The sequence below is a fragment of the Candida dubliniensis genome, chromosome 4 (assembly GCF_000026945.1).
Source record: "Candida dubliniensis CD36 chromosome 4, complete sequence".
Lineage (NCBI taxonomy): Eukaryota > Fungi > Ascomycota > Pichiomycetes > Serinales > Debaryomycetaceae > Candida > Candida dubliniensis.
Genome location: NC_012863.1, coordinates 813,537 through 828,970, shown reverse-complemented (window position 1 = coordinate 828,970; position 15,434 = coordinate 813,537). Strand labels below are relative to the sequence as shown.

At 29.4% G+C, this 15,434-nt stretch overlaps 6 protein-coding genes across 6 annotated transcripts; 3 read left to right on the top strand and 3 right to left on the bottom strand. All coding sequences in view use genetic code 12, as the record gives it.

Moving 5' to 3' along the window:
* Positions 1–47: 47 nt before the first annotated feature.
* Positions 48–1,733, bottom strand: CD36_43590 (nuclear pore complex subunit, putative; the record flags this gene model as incomplete). Its single annotated transcript, XM_002419972.1, has 1 exon — positions 48–1,733. The coding sequence occupies one exon, from the start codon at positions 1,731–1,733 to the stop codon at positions 48–50; it is 1,686 nt and encodes a 561-aa protein (XP_002420017.1).
* A 590-nt stretch (positions 1,734–2,323) lies between these two features.
* CD36_43580 (exosome complex exonuclease rrp42 (ec 3.1.13.-) (ribosomal rna processing protein 42)) lies at positions 2,324–3,238 on the top strand (the record flags this gene model as incomplete). The annotated part of the gene is made up of 1 exon (XM_002419971.1): positions 2,324–3,238. The coding sequence occupies one exon, from the start codon at positions 2,324–2,326 to the stop codon at positions 3,236–3,238; it is 915 nt and encodes a 304-aa protein (XP_002420016.1).
* Positions 3,239–3,316: 78 nt separating this feature from the next.
* Positions 3,317–7,552, bottom strand: CD36_43570 (tRNA guanosine-2'-O-methyltransferase, putative; the record flags this gene model as incomplete). The annotated part of the gene is made up of 1 exon (XM_002419970.1): positions 3,317–7,552. One exon carries the CDS (start codon positions 7,550–7,552, stop codon positions 3,317–3,319), a length of 4,236 nt encoding a protein of 1,411 aa, XP_002420015.1.
* A 990-nt stretch (positions 7,553–8,542) lies between these two features.
* On the top strand, positions 8,543–9,799 carry CD36_43560 (conserved hypothetical protein; the record flags this gene model as incomplete). Its single annotated transcript, XM_002419969.1, has 1 exon — positions 8,543–9,799. One exon carries the CDS (start codon positions 8,543–8,545, stop codon positions 9,797–9,799), a length of 1,257 nt encoding a protein of 418 aa, XP_002420014.1.
* Positions 9,800–9,852: 53 nt separating this feature from the next.
* CD36_43550 (autophagy-related protein, putative) lies at positions 9,853–11,973 on the bottom strand (the record flags this gene model as incomplete). The annotated part of the gene is made up of 1 exon (XM_002419968.1): positions 9,853–11,973. One exon carries the CDS (start codon positions 11,971–11,973, stop codon positions 9,853–9,855), a length of 2,121 nt encoding a protein of 706 aa, XP_002420013.1.
* A 1,000-nt stretch (positions 11,974–12,973) lies between these two features.
* CD36_43540 (nuclear pore complex protein, putative) lies at positions 12,974–15,427 on the top strand (the record flags this gene model as incomplete). The annotated part of the gene is made up of 1 exon (XM_002419967.1): positions 12,974–15,427. One exon carries the CDS (start codon positions 12,974–12,976, stop codon positions 15,425–15,427), a length of 2,454 nt encoding a protein of 817 aa, XP_002420012.1.
* Positions 15,428–15,434: the final 7 nt, after the last annotated feature.

Here is a 15,434-nt window from a genome sequence, read left to right as displayed (position 1 = left end):
TAAACAGTTAACTTTTTCTCTCTCTCTATATATATTATTTTAAACATTTATAAATCATGGAATCCAAAAATATATTTCGATAAATTACCCCAAACTCCTAATTTCTCCTTATTATCCGTAGTTTTATTACCATCAATATTTGATACTTTTTGAGAATCTCCACCATTGGTAGTAGTAGTACCGTTAATGTTATCTTTTAAAAATATCTGATCTTTAGAAATTGGTTTTATATCTAATCGATTATATAATGATCCGCCGGTTGTTGCACTAGGTACGGTTTCACTACTACCATTGTTGTTATTGATGAAATTGTTGGGGGTAGTAGCAGCACCACCATTACTAACAAGTTTAGATTGTTGATTAATAATTTGATTAATTTTATCTAATGGAATATCTAAATTTCCTAGACCAATATCATTATCATCATTAATGAAAATTTTCCGATTTTCTAATTTTTCAATAATACTTTTATGATAAGGTACAACTCCAATTATTGATCCATTGAAAACATTACCATTTTCTTGTAATGCTTGTAATGCAGAATTGGGATTATCAAAGGTTAATTTAATCCAATGTTTACCACTAAATATAGGAACAATCTTATTAGCAGTGTTGTTGTTGTTATTAGTGTTAGCTAAATTTATTAAAACTTCTTTAATATTATTATTGTTATTAGTACTTGTAATTGATGTAGTATCAAATTTTTCTAAAATTCTTCCAAAACTTTGGAAAAATTTTATGATTTCAATTGATAAATATTCTGGATATCCAAATACAATAATTGCCAGATTATAATGTTTCTGATTTTGAAGAAGATCATTCCTGGTACTGCTATTACCACCATTTAATATAGAATTAATGGGGTTCAGTTTATCATCATCATATCTATTCCCACTATTACTAGTTCCATTAGTATTATTAGTGTTAATATTATTAGGATCAAGAATTGGAGTAAATTCTTGAAATTTATTGAAAACACTATCAAATGATTTAGGATCTTTGTTGATAAATGATTCAAATTTACTATCAGAATTAATTCCATTTTTATCTCTTGTTGTTCTTCCTCCTCCAATACTCAAATCATACATTGAATTCTTTGGTGGTAAATCATTTCCAAATCCATCACCACCACCAATACCATCATCATTAATATCATCAACAGTATTATCTCCACCAACAATAAAACTATCATCAATTCTTGATAAATCACTTACTGAATTATCAAATAAACTTGCAATACTAGTGTTTCTATCTAATAATGATCCACTACCACTACCACTAGTTACTCGACGATTCAACTTTGATCCAAATGATAATAAATTAAATTGACCTTCATCATTATCATTAGAAATTATTGAATCTCCACCATTCACGTTGCCATTATTGGATCTATTTTTACCATTTTTATTTTTATTCTTAGAATTAAGTTTATTATTATTATTAGTGGTGCCTAATTGGAAACTTTGTTTCTTTTTAGGAACTAAATGATTAGGTATTGTTCTCTTTTTCTGATTTTGTAACCAGATTGGATGTTGCTGCTGTTGTTGATGTTGTTGTGTATTGAATAGTTGTGGCTGTTGTTGCTGAGGTTGTTGTTGAGATTGTTGTTGTTGTGATTGCTGTTGTTGCTGTTGTTGTTGATTCTGTTGCTGTTGCTGTGAAGATGCCGCATTAAATGAACTATTAAACAAACTAGGTTGAGTCAGTTGCTGACCTCCAAATAGTGTGGACATTTCTAGTTATTATTAATTGAATTAATGAATTGAGTGATGATTGATTGATTAAAACAATTTTGCTGCGATTGTTGTTGATGGTGATGATGATGATTTGAAATATTCGCAGAGAGTGAGAAAAATTTATGCGTGTGCGGCTCATCTAAATAAATTACCCGGTATTAAAGTATTTAATGGAGATGAATAGATATACATTTCATTGAATGATTAGAATGATAAGACTAAGATTTATAATCTCAGTTTAATATCTTTTGAACATAATCTGCTTAATTTGATATTAATATTCCGTAAGTTAAATAACTTTTGGTGTATTTTGAAAATGATGCAAACAGAACAGAGGAAATACCAGAAGTGCTAAGAATATTGGAATGTGTAACCATCTTATTAGAGAACTTCACTGTTTAAAGGCAATATTAAGCAATCAATTCATTTAATCGTATTTAAATTGTTTATTATATTCTATTCTATTTTGGTGTATCTAATCATCATCATCATCGAACGCTGTGAGCCTAAAAAAAAAAAAAGACTTGAAAAAAAATCCATCGCTTCATCAATTACATCAAACTTATAGACCCCATATACACCTTAGCATGGTTCAACTATCACCAGCAGAAAAGTCATATTTATATGATTCATTAACTCAACAACCAATAATAAGACCTGATTTACGATCAATTCATCAATATCGTCCTTTAGTTGCGAAAACTTCATTCTTACCAGGATCTAATGGATCAGCTCGGGTAAGAACTGAAGATGGTAGTGAATGTATTGTAAGTGTCAAATCAAAAGTAGTATTGATTCTGGAAGAAGAAGAAGAAAAAAACCAATCACAGAATCTAATTGAAGTGGATATTGATATTGTGGGACATCGTGATGATTCAAATTATGTTGCCAATTTAAAATTCCAATTAACCAATTTATTACAACAAAATTTCCCATTTGAAGTTTTAAAATTGACGAGCCGGTATACATTTAAACTATATATTGATTGTATTATAATAAGTCATTCATGTTATCCATTAAGTTTAATTTCATTAACCAATTATTTAGCTTTGAAAACTACGAGATTGCCATTATTAATTAGTGATGTTAATGATGAAGAAATTGCTGAATTACCTACATTTAGTGATGACTGGGAAAATGCTAAATTAATACAAGATTATCATTTAAATGATACCAAAGAGGGGCAACCAAGTAAGTTCCAACCACCAATTTTCATTACTATTGGAGTCATTGGGAAAAATTTAATTTTTGATCCATCATTTGAAGAAGAACAAGTTTTAGAAAATGGATTAATTATAAGCTTTTATAATAATAAAGTGATTACTCCAATTTCAAATACTAATTTTGCTGTTAATTCCAATAATTCAAATTTCAAAGGATTAGATCAATCATTATTGATTCAATCATTGGCATTATGCAATAAATATTGTCCGAATATTATAAGAGCATTAGATAGTTTAATAGAAGAAGATAATGATGATAATGACGGTTCTATATTCTAATAAAAAAAAGCTATATATATATATACATACAAATGCAGTTAAATATAAGAAAGGCTGCCTCTGTCTTACTCATTGGGTTTAGCAATGTTGGGAAGAATAAGCATGAACTATAATTGCTGTAGCAGTTTGAATATTCATTGATCTAACAATACCAACTTGTTTTATTTCCACACAAAAATCCAATTCAGCTAATAAATCACCAGGAATACCTTCACGTTCTTTACCAATTAAAATTAATGACTTTTTAGGAAATTTCAAATCATTATTCAATTCAATTGATTTATCAGTTTGTTCTAATCCAATTAATGTATATCCTTCACGTTTTTTATCTAATAAATAATTTTTGATATTTTCCATTTTAACTTCTATCATAGGCATCCATTGATCTGCAGTAACTGCTACAGTTTTAAAATTAATATGATTTTTAACTTCAATATCATGTAATGTTAATAATCCTGCTCCTAAAACGTCACATAAACGACATATCCCACCTAAATTTGGCGGTTTGTCAACTAATGAAGAAACAACAATTAATTCGCTTCTAGGGATTTCTGATCCTCTCAAGTTAGTAGTATTAATATCATCATCAGCATCCATAATTGTATTCCAAGCACCACTTTTAGTTTGTAAAAATGATGACACTTCACTAGTAATTGGTTTAATAGGAGTAACTATTGGCTTCTTCATGCTTACCTTGTTCACGTGATCATTATCATCATCTACCATCCATATTTGAGGATCTTGACCAATATCATATTTTAATAAATTAATTTGATTTTGAGAAAGATATTTAACAAAATTTTCTCTTTTAATATAATCTAAATCCGTTCTATCAGACAATCTTAACATAACTCCACCAGATATATTGACCAAAGTTAAATCTTTAAGGATATCCCATAATAATTCATCACCACTTCTATATTGAGTAAAAGTTTCTGATTCAATAGCATTTAAATACATATTATTAACAATATCAAGAACTCGAGGATCTAAGGGTAAATTTTTCCTTTTAATTTCATCATGAATAGAAATTATTAATGATAATGAAAAATGTCTAATCATTTTACGTGATACTGTACAACCAGGGATAACCGCATATAATAGTTTGGTCAATAACTGACATTCTTTATTAGCAGGTTGTTGTTGTTGAATGAATAAAAACAATATTTTCAAATATGAAGTGACCACTGATGGTTTTAGGACATTTATTTTTTGCAATAATTCATTTAATAATTTGTCAACATAAGTTTCATTATCAGTTAATTTAAGGGCAATTATCCATTCGATATAAGAACGAACCATTGGACTTGGTTCTGTGGCTAATCTAGCAAGGAAATTATCCAAATCAATATTAGTTAAAGTATCATCAGATAATGATAAAATTATTGAATATAATTGCATTCTAGTCCATTCTTCTAATGCATCAGTACTCTTTAATGGTTTAAATAAATGAAATTGTTGTTGATTTTCAATTATATAATCATAAATGGATTGAGCAAAATTGGAAGATTTAATTGAATTGAAAATCGCCATAAGATTAATTCGAGCACTAATTTCTTCATTTCCATAAACTTCATAGTAAATGCTTGAGTTTGAATTGATTGCCACTTGATTGTCATAAATATTGGCTAATATTATTGGGAGAATGAAAAAATGAGCTTTTGGTTGATATATCAAATAAGCTTTAACTAAAAGTTCTGGAATCCATTGATATGATTCAAATTGTTTTTGATTTTCAATTTGACAATTGGATAAACATAAAGTTAAAGTTGGTAAGAAACTTCTTCTAACTTTAGAATTTTCAATAATTGAAAGACCAAATTTATGTAACATATCACTGACATTCACACCAGAGAATACCACTTTGGAATGGAAAAATGTCTTTATAATAGAGAGATGTAATGGTAATGCTTGCAATTTCAATCTTGTGGCCGATAAATTAAACCATAATTCACTTAAAAATTCCACAATTTGATATATCGAGTCAGGGGTTTCAGCAATTTCAAGATAATGATAAAGTAAATTGACCATATTGTAATTGGCTTTATTTTGAGCTATACCAGGATTTAAAACATCTATAATAGCTGAGATGCTATTGTTGGCGTTGGCGGTTTTTTCAAAAGTAATATTTAAAGTACTATAATATTCACCTAATATTTCATTTTTTAATTTATAAAAGAATCTTGAAGTTTTCGATGTCTCATAGGAGTTGTTTAACATAATTTTATAAAAATCAATGATTGTAGATATGCTTTCAAATTGGAAAGTTGAATGCTTATAAATTTGATTGAAAAGTCTAAATTTATAAAGGCATTCCTCAAGGATTCTATATTCATTAGATTGGATTTCCATTGTGATGGTTCCCCATAATTTGGAAATATCTTCATTGTCAGGAATTACCCCAGACAATTCAAACTCAGCTTGACTTAATGTTTGTATAATTTCTATATCATTCAGTAGAACAAGTTCTTGTAATCTTGAATCGAATTTCTCTAATTCAGTTGTTTTAAGTCCAGATGCAAATAATTTGGCCAACAACAAGTCCTTATCCTTTGATTGTTCAAGAACAGACAGGATATCTTTATCAGTAATACCTAAAAACAATGCCTTGTATTCTGGTCCACAATCACCAAATTCTTGGTTGGACATGAATTTCTCTATTGGAACGTCCTTAATATAACTGGCAAGCAATTGATGATTTTCTTTTAATAGTTCAAATCCATTATGCTTGGTAAATTTATTCAATTTTGATAAAAATGATTTGATATCTAATTTGAAATTGAGTAACAACCTCAAATTAAGTGTTTGATGATATCTTTCATATATTTCTCCTTCACATTTTTTCTCAAATAATACTAATAATGGAATATCATGAATTCCATACTGTAATACTTGTTTGGTATTTTTAGCTTGATTCAATCCATCATATAATCCATGTAAAACCAATATTCTTGAAGGACCATAACTATCTTTTAAATCAGCCAATACTCTTAATATCGATAAAGTAATATCTTGAAATTCTTGGTCAGTTGATAAATTTTTAACCATATTACATATATAATTTTTCAATTGATAAGCATATTCACAATCTAATTTATCATTAGTGGAAGTTATTTTCACATTTAAATTAGATGCATTCATTAAATTTGGTAAAAATGCCCGTTCTAAAATAGGTAATCCATGTTTTATTAAATATAAATTTTCTAATGGGATTGATAAAAGAAGTCTTAAAGTGAATTTTCTAACTGATTCAAGAGTAGCTTGAAGACCAGTTGATAATAAACACCACCCCCAAGAAGATGGAATCAATGAAGTTGGTGAGATTAATCCCGTGATATCATTCTGACCTGCTTCTGCTTGATTTAATGAAGTATCTATGGCAATAATTTCATATAATGTCATATATCTTGACCATTCATTAAGGTATTTTTGTTTATCATCCATTCTCCAAACAATATAATCATTTTTGAGGTTGGTGTTAATTGATATTAAAGATACTTGTAATATAGATAAACTAAACTTGCGATATACATGAGAATCACTAATTAATCCTTGTTGTAATGCCATCCAATAATCGGGGTTTTGAATAATTGTTTGGAAGGTGTTGTTTTCAATTAATCCAGTGTTCAAATATCTTAACCATAATATATATGCATGACTTTTATGAAATTCAAGATTAGTACTTTCTAAAGTAAATATTATATCCCAAATCAATTGACCTTCAATTTTTTGACAAATTGAATCCATTCTCCAACGCAATAACTTGGAGCTAATGCCTGATACGTTTTTGTCATTAATACCCAAAAATAACAACAACAAATAATCAATTTCAAGGTTCAAAGGAGTATCACTACCAGTAGTTTTAGTAAATAATGATTGTAAAAACCGAAACAATAAAATTAATTCATCAGTGGTAATTGAATCAGCCGCTGTATCAGCAATTTTCTCATCAACTATAGATATTGGAATAAGTTTAATCAATTGTTGATTGAAATAATAAATTTGTTCTTTGATGTATCCATATAATAATTGAATCATTCTTTCTAGTATATCATGTTTCAATTGAGGAATCTTATAAACAAATTTCAAAATAATTTCTAATTCATTTTCAATTAAAAGCTTTTCTTTAGAGATATTTAAAATTTGATTATAAAACTGGGGATATTTATCAAGATCAAATCCATCTAATAATTCAATCAATATTTCGACATTATTATTGGTGGGTTCTTCTTGAATGTCGACTAATAAATTCCCTATTAATTCAGCTTGCTTTTCAGTACCCAAATATTTTGCTATCAATAATGCTGAACTCATATTTGTCAAATTGGATATAATGGCTGTGAAAGACTATTGAAGGTATGAAGGCTGTATATGAGTCCTTTTTCCAAAATAATTTTTTTCATGAGCTCATCTAGATCATGCACACGACCTAAAAAAATATATACAGTTGGTAGCATTCGGCTTACTGGAATCATTAGTAGTTTGGCATTTATGAAGACAGTCACATAGCAAAGAAGTGATTCGAGATATAGATATGTGGGATCTTCACTTTTATTAAGAAATACTGATTTTTTGAACAGGAAGAAGATTAGTTAACAATAGTCTTCGGTGAAAGGGAGCATTATATAACGTATCTCTTGGCATTGTATATCATTGAAAGCGCAACTATTAGCTATCTATAATGAAATCAGCCTATATCCCTTCTTTCCCCCCTTTGGTGAGTTGTAAGCACTACCACATATATGTTGAAATCGGGGTTCGTAATCCGACACTCCCAAATCCCAAATAACTTATACATATATTGGCAATTAGTAGTGAGATTGAAGTTGTTGTGGGCAGTTATTATATCAACTTCTGGTATACTTATCTGAAGGAGAAGGGCATGTATAGTTTGTGATTATGGATATCTTTTTCACTCCATCTCTTCCTTTAACTCCAATTTAGGAAATAATATCCGTTAAGAAAAAAGAAAAGAATCACTCCGGTTTCGGAAGCCGTTGGCATAGTAGTAGTAGTGTGAAATTCGGCTGGGGAGGATTTAACACAAAAACCAGGCGGGTGGTGGTGGTAAGCGAATTCCGCCTCCACCCAACAATCATCGCCAGATACTTCCCTCACACAAAGCATTTCTTAATCAAACACAATATCAACCAATCAATTAATCCATGTCATCAACCTACCTAGTTCTATTTATTTTCAGAAGGATATATATATAATATCGAACCCCCATCTCTTTTTTCTTCCCGAACTATTGTTCCAATAAATACCATATATCTATTCAATTAACCTTAGGCTTGACCTTTAATGAACTCCAATAATACTGAATTTCTACAAACCATCATCAACAATTATTACTCAAATAGTAATAATAATGTACAAACAACAACATTATTTATCCTTTCAATTTCAACTTTAGTATTCATATACTATTACCGGAAGATATCAACCAAGAAGAAGAACCCATTACCAGGCCAAAAATCTCCAAAAAAATCATTATATGACAAATCAAAAGAATATCAACCTTTAAAACCAACACCATTAGTTGATTTCCAATGGGATCAAGTAGAACCAATAAAATCATATCCTTTCAAGAATGCTGAATATAAGTTAACCATGGGGATTCGTACTTTAGATCCTCAAGATTGGTTATTAATTGAACCCACTTATAAAGCTCGAATTGAAACTAAATCTAAAATTCTTAATAATAATCATCCCGATTATCCGCCAACAAAAGATCTAAGATCATCAACATTATTTGCTACACCAGAATCCACGCCAGCAATTAAAGAATTTTATGAAATTGTCATGAACTATATGTGTGATAAATATCCAACTTGTTTTAAGAAACAAGAAGATGAAAAAATGATTTATAATTTGATCACCAAGAAGAAGTATCCAATGCACATCAGTTCTAGTACTATTGATCCTTATGAATTACAAGAATTTTTAGCTGAAAATATTGAAGAAGATTTCATTATTTTATTAAAAGATCCAACTAGACAAACTGAAGAAAATGGTAATGAGTATTTTTTTAAAGCTGGAGTTTTCGGATTTGCTGCTGGATTTAATCCTATTGATCGATTTAATACTCCATTATCATTTATTCATCATCCAATTCCTGGTTATGAATCAAAATTGAAACTTTCGATGAATAGATTTTTCAATAGATTATCACCAGGTCAATTTGTCACCAGACTGAATTTTTCAATTCAAACTCATAATAAATTTTACGTTGATGATTCCAATAAAGGTTATCATAATTCTAATGATGGTGGTGATGGTGACAGTGGTATTCTTGAACCAATGAAATTTGAAGATTTGGATTTTGAAAATCAAGTTCATTATAGAAGTGAAAGACAAGTATTAACAAAATTACCTCAATCAGGAGCAATAGTATTTACAATTAGAACTTATCTTTTACCATTATCTCAGGTTAAAAACGAAGGGAAAGAAGTTTGTGATAGATTAATTGGTGCTATAAAAGGATTTCCTAAAGATATAGCTCATTATAAACGTTCTGAAGAATGGGGGGAAGCAGTTATTCAATACCTATCTAAATAGTCTCAACAATATATATATATATATATATAAACATATGCTCTCTTTGGACTGTATTACATCTTGACAATTTCATCTCGAACTTCTTCCCAAATATCTATATTTTTCTTTGCCCAACCAATAAGTTGTTTATTATAAAGCAACAAGATTTTATAAATCATATTCAATTGTCTCTTTTGGAAAGATTGAATATTTTTATTGACTTCATCAGTTATAAATGACAAATCTGCCAACATTATATTCTGACATTTCTCTAGAATTTGAATTTTCTCTTGTAAATTAACGATTTTTTGCTTTCTGGTAACTTCAGGATTTTGATCTATAATTTCACTAACATATTGAGTGATTTTCTTAAAACTTGGGAATTTAAATTTTGATGATGAGGAGGAGGATGAGGAGGATGATGCGGGTGGTGCTGATGGTACTCCTGACTGTTGTTGTTGCTGTTGTTCAAGATTATATTTACCATTTTTAGGTTTGACTTGGGAATTTATAGCATTTTCAATTCTGTTGGATTCCTTTTCTATTTTCAATAATTCTTCCAAAGTTTTCCGTTTATCCTTAATTTCATTATCCAACATTGATTTCTGCTTTATTTTCTTAGATTGATATTTGGCAACATAATGTAAAATACTGGTATATTGAACTATTTCTCCAAGTGGTTCAGAAAATTTTGTTTCCAACTCCCCAATCAATGAATTAATTGTAATGTATGATCTGTCGAAAACTTGTCCAATTTTATCAAAAATTAAATTCAATTCATTATCATTATTCTTTTTGGTATCCGATGATGCTTCTGTTGTTGTTGTTGTTGTTGTGGTGGTGGTGGTTGTTTCAGTTAATATCAAAGAAAATGAATTAAATGTACTACCTAACTTTGCATAATCATTGGATATCCCAATGTAATTCTCCATAATTCGCTTGTTTATATCATCCAACATTGATGTATTAGCAATGTATTGACTTTGAGAGTTTGTACCATTACCACTGATACCATTACCACCATTCGTAATATCTTGACTATCATTACCATTGCTTAATAGTTTATTGGTTTTTTTCGTCAATTTCTTTTTATTATCTTTGAAAAATGATATGGTGTTTTTGTTAGATGGATTAGGTAGATTGGAATATATGGGATCTGTTTTCAATCCATTCTCTGGATTCAGTAGATAAATAGATTTAGGTAATTGACTTTGAATTAATGCAATTTCATCACCCCAATTAGCATTAGGATCTAAAAATTTGGCAAAAAATTCTAAACTTCGTATTTGTTTTATCTCAAGACAATTATTTAAAAAATTGGTTAACAATCTTTTCCGATGATCAATTAGTTTTGCTTTGGTTAAATGAGTGGAATTAATATATGAATAAGTTCTAGGACTTGTGATATTAGATCCACCACCACTACCACCACTATTACCGTTGGATCCAGTAATTGACAGTGATGAATTTTCATGATTACTCCCCACCAATCCATTTAACATTGAGAAATCAAAATAGTTTTTCGGAGGGATTGGTGGGATAACAATAAGTGGGAATATTTTCGTCAACACATCTCTCATACTCTCAAAATCACTATACCTTCTCCTTGTTAGAATGTCATTATTGGGATCTTCTAAATTGATTAATTTAATTGTGTAAACAGTATATTTCTTCAGCAGATTAGACATCCCTTCATTCGAGTTGCCTGCTTCAGTAATTTGTATTTTAATCTTTGTGTTTGGTTTTAATAATTTTGTCACTCTACTTTCAAAATTCATATTCACAGTCTTGAAAACTTCTCCTGTTGACTTTAACATTGGGTTGGTCCTAGAAACGATATTGCTCTTATTATTATTGTTTGATGTATTATATAAAAGTAAGGATTCGTCATCGTCGTCTTCGTCGTTGTTGTTATCGTTGTTGTTGTTATTATTATCTTTTTCTTTTGTGGTTCCTTTATCTGATTTGATGTTTGGCCCTTCATTAAAACTATTAGCGGTCATAAAACTAGTTAGCCCTTCACCATGGTGTGAAAATGGGTTATTATCCTCTTCATCATCAACAAATGTAGGGTTTTCAAAAGTAGATGATATTTCCTCCAGTTTGGAATTAGAATTCTCGGTATTCTCTTTAAAATTGGATGAAGGTTCTGGAATGGTAGGCGGGATGTCTTGATTTCCTGAAGCAGAAGACATTGATATGAAATTGACCTACAGAATTAAAATGGAATAATAGATGATGAATCGGTATTTGATAATTTGTTTATGCCGTGTTGATAATATCCTGTTTTGAATAGAATTGATAATAAAGTTAATGTGGAGAACAGTTAAACAATTACTTATAAAATATAATTTGCTATTATATCCAAATGATAACAATAATAGTAATTGATAGTTAATGTAGGGATAAAGACTATTGTGTGTGTTCCTTGTTGTTGTTATAGCTGTGTATGTATATTACGTGGGCGCGGAGAGAGGGAGAGGTTTAAATTAATTTGATTAGAAATTTTTTGGTTTCTCTTTTTTTTTGTTTCTTTCTCCCCTTCAATCAACTACTTTTGGTGATGGTGGCGTGCCTCTGTCGCTGTGCTGATGGTATTATCTACCACCAAGTCTGCTTCATTTCCTACCACACTACCGCCATCGTTAACGACTACCTGACCCTTCCCTTTTTTTTTTCTCTATAAAGATATCTCTGCACAGTTATACTCTGAAGGTATGCTTCTATTGTTGATAATATTATGTTTGTATGGGCTTAAGAAATCAGCAGTGTTACAAGGAGTGATGTTTCAATTGACAACAGTAATCTTATACTTCTTTGTTCTACCCAGAATTCTCCCATATATATACCAAGAACTTCTACTTGATTTATCAAACATAGAAGGAACCCACAACCGCTACATTCATTATTCCTTATATTTGCTTTGATGAGGACGAGGTGGTGTTTTTAGAAATACAATTGGTAATCCTACCATATCCTTACTTCATATCTAGTTCGTGGTGGTTGACTGTGGTCGTGTTATATGGTCAAAACCTATTTTTTTTTTTCGTTCTTTCAATTTTTTTTTTTTTTGTTGATACTTTTACAACCACTTCTTCAATCTCATCATCAAAGACTAGACACAACAGCAAAGCATAGTATCTTTACTGTCTTGAGTATAGATCATCGTTACAGTTTAACTATTAGACAATAAAAATGCCAATTGATTTAGTGACTTACGATCAAAATACCAGTATTGAAGTCCAATTTGCTCAGGCATTGGAACGATTTCAATTGAATAAATCAAACACTTCCTTAACTTCACCACCACCGCCATTTAATTTTTTACAGAAATTTAAGAGTATAGCAGCTACACAGGCATTACAATTAGGAGAGGAATTACAATCCAAAAACGATACTGATAATGTTCTTAGAGAACAATTTGAAAATTGGAATTTAGAAACAAAATTATGGATTCTTGTGGAAGAATTGTATTCATTTCGATTATCAAATCCAGAAGAAAATATTGAAATTCATGAATATTCATCATTATCATTAAAACAAGAAAATTATTTATCAACACATCCTAAATTAAAAGAATTATTGATTATTATTAATTGGATTCAACAAACAACCAACAATTCAAATTTGAATGTGAGTGGTGATTATGATACTAATATTGAACAGACAAAATGGCAAAATACAAAAATTGCCATTGAAACAAAAGAAGTTAATTCACTTTTAAATAATAAAGGTGTTGATAACATTGTTGATAAATTAGATATTGATGCTCCCTTGAGAACAAATCTGATTATTGATCCTAAGGATCAACTTATTGATCTGGAAAATTACGCCATCATTTATAAACTTCTTTTAAATGGAAAAATTCAAGAAGCAATTGATTATGCCAATAATACAGGGAATTTTGCTCTTGCATTGATATTAGTTGGTGGAGCTCAAGATTATATAGACCCAGTATTGGATGGAATTAAAGATTCAAACATTCTGGTTGCTAGTGGGATTAAACATAAATTATTATGGAAAGAAACTGTTTATAAATTATCTCAACAAAAGGGGTTGAATGATTATGAGAGATTGATTTATAATTATTTAAGTGGAGGTGATATTTCAGAAAATTTAAAGGCATCAAGAAATTCATGGGAAGAATCATTACTTTTATACGCCTATCAATTATTATCATATAAATTACAATCATTCATCTTAGAGAATAGCAATGAAGAATCATTATCGTTGGCAATTTCCATTCCTAAACCACAGTCTGATTCAATTGAAGAAATATTAAATATCTTATCAAATGCCAATTCAGAAGTATCATTGGAAAGTCGTAACCCATTGAGAATAATTAGTGGGGCAATTATGATAGATAAAGTTGAATCTTTAATTGACAACATTAATCAAGATTTAGTCAACAACAACAACAATAACAATGAAAATATTCTTAGAATATTAGTACATTTATCTATTTTCATTGCCATCATAAAACCTTGGGGTAATGATCAACTGGAGAACTTGACTACTATTATTACACTTTATATTTCAATGTTATCTGAAACCAATAAATCAGAATTAATTCCAGTTTATTTATCATTTATTCCTGATGAAAAAGATGCTCGAGAAACTTATTCGATAATTCTTTCATCAATAACAGACAAGGAACAACAAACAAAACAATTACAAGCTGCTAAAAAATTAACCCAACCATTCATTAGTGTAAATAATAATGAAGGCGATGATGTCGACATCGACGTTGATACTGATATGGTGATAGTGGAAGATGATGATAATAAATTGATTAATGTATTGAGAAGAACCGTGGAAAGAGTAATGATAGAAACGGCACCAAATTATGAACGTCAACAAAATGATCCCGTGATAGTGAAAGATGATGAACTTTCAGTGGATGAAATTGATTTTAAATTATATCGTTCTGTTGAATGGTTTTATGAAAATCAAATGTATGAAGATGCAATTAAAGCTACAATTGTAGTAATACGTCGATTTTTAATTAATGGGAAATTGGCTAGTTTGAAAAAATTTGCTAAGGAAAACAATTTCAAACAATTGATATCCAATTATGATATTGAAACCGTTGGAGAAGACGATCAACAACAACAGCAACAACAACAAGATGAGAAAAAAGAAGAACGAGTTACTGATGATACAAAACAAGAATTGATAGAATATACTAATTTCATTGAAGGATTAGAATTGATTGATGATTGGAAATTATTTATTAATCAAGGACATCCATTTAAAGGAACTTCAGTAGATAGTTCATTAGAGAAAACTGAAAAAGTGTTGAAAAATATTTTACAGAATTGGTTACTTGAATTGAATACTAACCGTGATGATGATCTTAATCCACCAATAGTTCAACAATTTAGAATATTATACATTCCTTATTTGATAATTGAATTACTTACGATATATGAAAACGCCAGAGCACAAAATTGGAAATATATTAAACAAGCATATCAATTGATTAATGAAGTTGCTGATGATCAACTGAATGATTATTTAAATTGTTTTATAAAGAGTGGTCGTATTAAAGAATTTATGGCTAAATGTGGAGAATTATCTATAATTGCTTGTGAACATGGTATTACCGGTATATTTGGTGGTACTACTAAAGGTAAAGAAAGTATATAAGACAATC